Genomic DNA, 9,061 nt, shown 5'->3' on the forward strand with positions numbered 1-9,061 from the left:
TAGGTGGGGCTGAGAGAGCTCTGACACAAACTGCTCTTTTTCAAGAACAGCTCTGACAGAACTATGGCTTGTCCAAGGTCATCCAGCCAGGTGCAAGTGGAGGAGTGGGGAATCAAACCTGGTTCTCCCAGATTAGAGTCCGCGCACTTAACCACTACACCAAACTGGCTCTCAGGAGAGGGAAAATAAAAGGAACACTGTAATGACAGCGGCCATGGAAACAATGCTACTTAGATCTCAACGGCCAGTCGGATCTCTGATGGCCAATCAGAAGCCACACTGGGCAGGAGCCCCAGTTGACCCCACCCACTTTCTAAAAACATTTGGCAGACACCGGGAAAGGTGCTGCCCGGTACCACGGTGGGGCTCCACACTGGGTGGCCCCTGCTAGTATGTAGAATCCTAGAATCACAGAGTTGGAAGGGGCCATACAGGCCATCTAGCCCAACTCCCTGCTCAATGCAGGATCAGCCTAGAGTATCCCTGAATAGAATCATACTGAACATAAGAATATAAGAGAAGCCAATGTTGGATCAGGTCAATGTCCCTTCTAGTCCAACACTCTGTGTCACACAGTGGCCAAAAATGCCAGGTGCCATCAGGAGGTCCAGCAGTGGGGCCAGGAGAATGTCTGGAAGAAGAACGTCTTCTAGTTCCAAAATAACAGCAAATTAAATCATATGAAGGAAGCTGTGTCATCCTTCCAAATGCCACAGAGCAGTAATGCCTATCTGACTGTTTTCCCCGCCTGCATCAGTTTGTCATTAGAAAACCTGCTGTGTGTACCTAAAAACGAATAATAAGCTATTCAACAATACTGTTTAGTGGATGACATTATTATTATTTTTAAAACTTACCGTGATGAACTTATGAACTGGTATTTTCTCTTGCCCTTCTGCGATGGTATAGAACAGCAAGTCCTCCAAGCTGGGCAGAAGGCCTTGCTTTATCTTACTGAAAAGAAACAAGACAAAGGACCCACAATGAGAAAACAACGTCCGTGCCCGTTCGTGCTCCTAACAGTTTACCGCTGGTTTGCTTTGGCATACCACCATTTAAACTACTCTCAAGTTCTCCCCTGTAACGACAATAATTAAATTAAATCAACAGTTTTTGTTAACAGGCAGATGCTTGGATCCACGTTGGCTGCGTGGCACCACTAAAAACACCTGCTATATTATTCCTTTCCAATCAGCAGCACGGACCTTAAGCCAAGAGCAGCCAACGCTTCAGATGCCGCATCTGCTGGTCAAGCTAAAGAATAAAGCTGTGTAAAAAATATCCGGCTGAATCTTGCGATTTCCCCTTCCAGCAAGTTTTCCTCCAACGAAATAGCCTTTTCTTCACCCAAGGATGCCTTTCCCCATTAAAAAAGGTTGTGCTTCATTACAGTAAGCCTCTCTCTGTTGAAGGGAAACTTACAGAACAATACAATGCACATCTACTTAGAATCCTGCTGAGATCTAGTCAATGGGGCCTACTTCTAGGTAAGCGTTGTTAGGATTGCACTGTTAGTGGAAGGGCATCATAGGATCCACTTCGAAAAAAGAGTCACGGGAACTGAGCCAGTGTATTAACTCTTTCTTAATTTAAACATACTATTTCTTAATTTAAACATCAGAAAATACAGATTAAAAACTCGGGCGTAAACTGATTCCCCATATTTAAAGATGCTTTCCAGTTAAGGACAAGAAAATAAAGTCTCGGGTCTGGTCCTGAAAATTTACTTTTTAAAATACTCTCTTGGGAACATCAGTCCCGCAGCTTTAGAAGTAGACTGATACAAGGCGTGAAAGGAAGATGATGCTAGAGAAGCACAGATCCAAAGACCCTCAAGATGAACAGAAGTCGCTGTGTGGATCTTCTGACTCCAGCCAATTGCGGCATACATTTCAGAAAACTATCGGAATTTGAGTTTTGTAAGAATGCTCTTAAAAATACTTAAAAGTATTGAAATGCATCTTCAAAAAAAACACAAACCCTGAACAGATGGACCGCTAGACATTTATGGGGAAACTGCCACAACCTCAGGTACAAAAGCATATATATACACACACAAATATACATCAACAGAAGTGTTCCCATTGAGAAGACACATAATGGGACAGTAAATACGAGTGCAACCCACTGATATTAGCTTCAGCTTCAGGAGGCAGGGTACCTTTTAAGACTGTAGTGTCTTAACATTCAAAATTCCAAATATTCAATGTTGTGAAACTAATATAATCCACGCAAATTTTTCCAAGGTATCGCTGACATCTGTGGCTGTTAAATCAAGCAGCCTAGCTCAATATTTGGCTACGAAACTGAACTGGCTGACAAAGCAAACATGGCCAACATTCACTTAGACATACAGAAAATACCCCCAAATCGACTATTCTTGGACAAAGCTCATCAGTTTAAACTGCAGTATAAGCTTTTTCTCCCCCTATTTCTCAGGTCAATAACGTTATGTAATGTTTGTTCAGATTAAGAGCAGTGTTTTAGTACCATCAAACACTTTAAAAAAAGCACACATTCAGCATATACCAAAAAAGAACTAAGATAGCACACCTGCTTTTGTATTATCATGAGATAGTATCTACAGGGAAGTGTTTGCTCTCTGCAAAGTTGAAATCTTCATGTATAAATAAATTAAGCTGAAGGCAAGACAGACGGCAGTCAATAAAAACAAGTGCTGGAATACCAAGCACAAAGCTATACACAGATTTCGGAATACTGTTCCTTTAGAAGCCCTCCCACTGTTGCCCCCCCCCAAGCAACAAGAATACAGAGCATCACTTGCCCCAGACCGCGAGCTCCTAGCTATACCTTGTGGCTAATAGCCACTGATTGACTTCTGCTCCATATGTTTATCCAGGGCTCTTTTTGTAGAAAAAGCCCAGCAGGAACTCATTAGCATAATAGGCCACACCCAACACCAGAAACTCATTAGCATATTAGGCCACACCCCTGCCAGCACAGCTCATTAGCACATTAGGACGCACCCCCATGCCACCAGAAGTGTGGTCATCCAGCTACACCCACCTTTTGTTTGTTATTCTGTTTACCTTGTTTGTTGTCAAAACCCAGGGCTTTTTTTGTAGCAGGAACCCTTTGCATGTTAGGCCACACACCCCTAATGTAGCCAATCCTAATGGATTTCTGCTGTTGGGTGTGGCCTATTATGCTAATGAGTTCCTGCTGGGCGTGGCCAACTTGGGAGCCAGCCGGAACTCTGTTGCTGTGCGTTCCTGCCCAAACATAGCCCTGTAATATCTAATTCCCTCTTGAAGCAGAAGATGTCTTTTATTTTTTAAAAAATAACTAATTCTGTACAGCAGTAGCCTCATTTTGAGTAACTCTGCCGAGTTATCACTCTAGCGACTGAAATAAGTCCTTAAATCCATCCACCCTATAAAATACACTTATATGAACTACACTTTTCTTGGTGCCATATAGAGTTTTCTGGTTATGGAACTGAGATGGCTGCTACACAATGCGTGTTAGCCGGGGGGGTGGGGGTGAAATGCATTTTAAATAAGAAAAAAAATCAATTAAAAAAACCCCAGTGTCTTGTTCTTCAGAAGAAATTGAACAGGGAGTTATAATGGCAGAATAATGGCATTAAAACACACACGAGATGAGGATTGTGGCAGGATAAACCACACACGGCCTACAGACACGATCTGACCTAATCCACGAGGAGAAGATATACGCCTGTGGGAAATGGGAAATGTAGCCACAAATAGGCACTGCGCCTTCAGTAAATTCAGCTGATCTCGAGGTCAAAAGTTTCCCAGTACCTGACATGGCATCTTGTAACTATCTTCCTATCCTTCTGTTACTTTAGAACTTTGAAGTCAGACACATGAACTCCAAACACAGGGTTGAATTCAATGAATCATAAATTCACAAAATGGTGACTTTCCCCATTCCTCTCCCTGCCCCAACCCTGCAGCCTTCCAGGATTTTGAACAAAAGAGTGATGCAGCATGGAGGGGGGGGGGCTGGTACCAAAAAAGAGGGACCCTGCAGGAATCACCTCTCTCCCAAGTTCACACAACTTGACACTTTCTCCTAGAACGGTAGCATTCCACTCCGATGCCAATTGACCTCAACCTTTCAGGGCCACAGAAAGACGAAGAGAGGTCTGCCCTGTGATTTCCCCCCCCCCTGCTCAGTTCCTTCAGCAGATCCCGCAGGAGCATTTTCTCTCTGCAAACTGAGAAATTGTGTAAATTTCACACACAGAGAGAGAGAGAGAGAGAGAGAGAGAGAGGAAAGATACAGTTCTGGAAACTAACTGGGATGACAAGTGGGGGAAGGAGCACATCTGCTATTCTGAACTACCAGGAACAAAAGTATTCATGTCAAATCATTCTGCAGAAACATCAATATTATCGATGCACTATTTCTGACCCCGCAGATGACAAAGCGCAAAGGACAAAGAACTGAGGAACACAGGTCAGCTAGGGCAGGACTGGATTTCTACCACCAACAGGGACAACTGCTACCTTTCCCCCACGCCTACTGGGAGAACACACAAAACAGCAAACTGAAAGAACAGCTAAAACGCCAACAAGATTTTCAGGCTATACATTTTTGAGAAGTCAAAGAGATCCCTTCATCAGAGCGGAGCTGTTCTACTCTGGATCGACATGGCGACCCTCTGGAGCTACCTTGGCAGAGTCAGTTAAGCATCAAGCAGCCCTAAACTGCTTACGCCCCTAAAAACTGCCATTTCAGAAATCAATACCTAAGAACATAAGAGAAGCCATGCTGGATCGGGCCAATGGCTCGTCCAGTCCAACATTCTGAGTCACACAGTGGCCAAAACCCAGGGGCCATCAGGAGGTCCACTGGTGGGGCCAGAACCCCAGAAGCCCTCCCGTTGTTGCCCCCCACGCACCAAGAATACAGAGCACCACTGCCCCAGAGAGTCTTCCATCTATAGGTAAAGGTTTCCCTTGCTCGAAAGCCAGTCAAACCTGACTCTAGGGGGCGGCGCTCATCTCCGTTTCCAAGCCGAAGAGCCAGCACTGTCCAAAGACTTCTTCCATGGTCATGTGGCCAGCATGATTAACCGCCGAGGTGCACGGAACGCTGTTACCTTCTCACTGAAGCGGTATCTATTTATCTACTTGCAGTTTCTTGCTTTCGAATGGCTAGGTTGGCAGGAGCTGAGGCCAGAGATGGGACCTCACTCTGTCATGCAGCACTCGGGTCTTGAACTGACGAACTACAGACCTTCCGGTCTGCAGCTCAGTGTCTTAACCTTGTGCCTAATAGCCACGGATGGACCTTTGCTCCACACGTTTATCCAACCCCCTCTTGAATCTGTCTATGATTGTAGCCACCGCCACTCCCTGAGGCAGGGAATTCCACATGTTAACTACTCTACGGGTGAAGCACATCCTTTTATCTGTTTTCCTTCAGCTCCACCAAGAGCAGTCCCCCTCAGCATCAATGCATGCATGGTTGCTGGAAAATGCTATTGTTTCAGATTCAGAAACACAATTTGCCCACAGCATGAAACAGCAACTGCTCCGAAGACTGTGGCAAAGCTTCACCTTCAACCAGAAAAACCACGTTATGCTAGGAAACCATGTTAAAATACTTAAATTGTCCTTCCAAAAACTAGCTTGCTTGCAGTGTACTTGCTTAGCCTGGGGATATGCACAGATACGCAACAACGAGCGCAACAGATGGAGGACGTGAGGTACGGGACAGCCACCCAATCAGTGGGAGCACGAACTAGAAGTCAGCCAGCTGAATGGTTAGTCAGGTTTTATACCCTGATGTTCCAAATAGTCGTCCTCTGGTTTCAGGGTCTGCTCAATTTCTGCATCTTCTCGTGAGCACCCGACGTGTCCTTGTTTTCCGGACCAGAACTTCCAGAACGCTTCAAACAATAAGATCCTTCCCACATTGACCAAAGCTCAGGATGACGCAGTCACATCCACTTCTCCCCACCCCACCCCTTCCCCAGATGTTTTTAAAAGCTGCACTAAAAGGGTATGATCCCTGCACGGAGGAACACAAGGAAACGTTAACCTCCCCTCCAGACGTTCTTCCACTCAAATCAGCCCCAATCCTGCCTTTGTACTACCAGAGAACAGAAACTGCTCTTTTTCTTTTTCAAGAACAGCTCTGGCAGAACTATGGCTTGCCCAAGGTCATCCAGCAGGTGCAAGTGGAAGAGTGGGGGAATCAAACCCGGTTCTCCCAGATTAGAGTCCGCGCTCCTAAACACCACACCCTACTGGAGATTTTGGGGTGCAGCCTGAGGAAGGTGGGGTTTGGGGAGGGGAAGGATGTCAGCAGGGAAGAAGAGGAGGAGGAGGAGGCAGCTTACAATTTCCCTCCCCCTCCCCACAACAGACGCCCTGTGAGGTACGTGGGGCTGAGAGAGCTCTTGACAGAAATGGCTCTTTTTCAAGAACAGGTCTTATCAGAACTACGGCTTGCCCAAGGTCACACCAGCAGGTGCAAGTGGAGGAGTGGGGGAATCAAACCCGGTTCTCCCAGATTAGAGTCCGATGCACTTAACCACTACACCAAACTGTCTGGAAAAAGAGTGGGAGATGAAAAGGTTAAGCAGCCTCTGCTGCCCCCCCCCCCACCATCAGTTCTTCAGCCCTGATTTACAGCTTTCAGTTTTCTAAAAGAGCTGGTGAGCATCACATGGAGCTTGCAACGGCCTCGAGTTTTGACTCAAGTTTTCATGATGACTCCAGTGGGTAAACTTTAGAACTAAGCAGGGTGATAATGCAACTCTACACCCACCACTATGCCACGGCAAAAATAAGTGTCACCTGAGACCTTGGCGCTCTAAAGACAACATTCAGGAGAAACGACTCCTTCTAGAAACAGTGGCCTAGGCTGGAGATGAAAATTAAACCATTTTCAGCTCTCTGAAGGAAGGCTGCATGGCCTTGAGATAAGCAGCTACCGCAAACACGTTAATCTACTATTACCAACTGTCCCTGGCTTAATTTCTCGAGAGCAGAGAGAGAGAGAGAGAGAGAGGGGGGGAAAGAGAGAGAAACCAAGCCAGCAAGCATCAGAACTGATGTGGAAGGAAGCCACTTAATTGGTGGACATTCCTATATGCAGCAGTATTCCTACATCGCTGTTTCCTACGAAGGGAAGCCACAACAACGTGAAACATAGCAGTTCATCGCTAAGGTCCCTCGCAGCCCGTCTCCTGCGCCAGTGCAGCCTCACTGCTACGGTTTAACTCATCCAGCTAGAAAATTCTTCGGAGGCGATATTGCAATGCTCAGAAAGGACGGCGTGCGTCTCTCTTTCGGCTAGAAGTTCCTCCGACATAAGGAAGCGGTGCTTCCTCCAACAGAAGAGCCACGTGGGCTGGAGGAAGACGGTTCAGAGGGCCGGAAGACTTCAAACCGTGCTCACAGAAAGAGCTGCATATGTACCAGGACCGTGTTATTAAAGACACAACCGGCAGTTTCCTCTTATGCTCCGGTAAAGCTTAGTTCTTGCTGCTGGCAACTGGTTAGGGGACGGGGATTCGTCCAAGGAGGGTGAAGGACGACACAGCAGCCAAGGTGGTGTTTCAGGGGCCTGTTTCCCTAATCCTCTCCCTCCAACACCGTCACAATAAGGAGAGAGGATGACAAGATAGATGGGTGGGCGACAGCCAAGAAGAGCACAGGGAAACTTATAAAAAATAACTTCTATATTCACCGATCCAAAATATGCATCAAGATGAACGGCACATTTCCCCATACATGAGATGCCAAAGAATGTAGAATCACCGCTCTATAGGTTCCTCAATCACTTTATTACCATTCCAACAAACAGGCACTGAAACAGGAAGTACCCAGTACTGGGCTACTTTGAGCAAAACGTGTTTCAAGTGAATGGCAGCAGGGGGAAAAATGTCCTGGTATCTAGCACGAAACCAGACTGTTTCTTTGACCTCGATGCCACATTGCTTAGAAATCCTACCATCGCAAGGGTTAGTTGCAACTAACTCCAGTGGGCCGGGCGGTGTTAGTCTATTGCAGCAAAATAAAAAATCAAAAGTCACGTGGCACCTGAAAGAGTGACAGCGTTTATTACAGGAAGAGATTCCGTGAGTCAGAGTTCAACTCCTTGGATACTATGAAGACTACGTAGTCCACGTTTTCATATGGAAACATTACCAAGGGAGAGGCTTGGTGTGAATTCTGTCATACATTTTCCAGGTGTGATTCTCTAAGGGACTGCAGTGGATTTGGTCCTTCCACGTAAGTGACGAGGGCAGGCCAGAGAGTTCAGCCCCCTCTCTCACCTCACTGTAATGTCTAATAGTTCAAGAGGACCCACTTTTTCCAAACCTTAATCAGTTCTTCATAACACATTGTAATATATTATGACCCTTCACGGATGTCAGTTAATTTTTTTGTATCACTTCAGACTTCTTCCATAATTTATTGTTGCTCAACCTACCTGATTACACTTTTGTCTACCTATACCCCATGAAAGACAGACTGAAACCTCTGGCCTCTCTCACCATCTATCATATGTAACTCTTCATCTGCTTCAGTCCCTTACACAGAGAACCTCACTTGAAGAAGAGGAGATTGGATTTATACCCCGCCCTTCACTTGGAGTCTCAGAGCGGCTGACAAACTCCTCTCCCTTCCCCTCCCCACAACAGACACCCTGTGAGGTGGGTGGGGCTGAGAGAACTCTTGACAGAAGCTGCTCTTTTTCAAGGACAGCTGTGCCAGAGCTTGTGACTGACCCAAGGTCACATCAGCAGGTGCAAGTGGAGGAGTGGGGACTCAAACCCGGTTCTCCCAGATTAGAATCCACACACTTAACTACTACACCAAACTGGCTTTAATGATGAGATTCACACCACACTTCTCTGGCCCGACTTCTCCTCTTTAGTAATTTCTTCTACAAAAGTACAAAATATGATTTCTTCGACATACCATCTGAAGACATGAGCTGTTAACACACCAAAGCTTGAGCTGGAATTATTCCTGTGACCCTTAAGACACCACAAGACTTCTGTCCTAGCTGCAATTGCTCAGAGATATGGGCAGGGGTAATTTCCTGCAGG

At 46.0% G+C, this 9,061-nt stretch overlaps 1 protein-coding gene across 1 annotated transcript in view; it reads right to left on the reverse strand.

Moving 5' to 3' along the window:
• The window catches only part of GLS (glutaminase), a gene marked incomplete at its 5' end in the record, with an annotated part of 79,647 nt that extends 78,693 nt beyond the window's left edge, over positions 1–954 (reverse strand). Inside the window, one exon of the mRNA XM_015408819.1 lies at positions 858–954. Within this exon, the coding sequence (XP_015264305.1) occupies positions 858–954 (97 nt within the window). The remainder of the gene's footprint in view (positions 1–857) is intronic.
• Between the last annotated feature and the right edge of the window lie 8,107 nt (positions 955–9,061).

This window comes from Gekko japonicus, unplaced genomic scaffold, assembly GCF_001447785.1.
Source record: "Gekko japonicus isolate JY-2015 unplaced genomic scaffold, Gekko_japonicus_V1.1 scaffold3592, whole genome shotgun sequence".
NCBI classification, from domain to species: Eukaryota; Metazoa; Chordata; class Lepidosauria; order Squamata; family Gekkonidae; genus Gekko; species Gekko japonicus.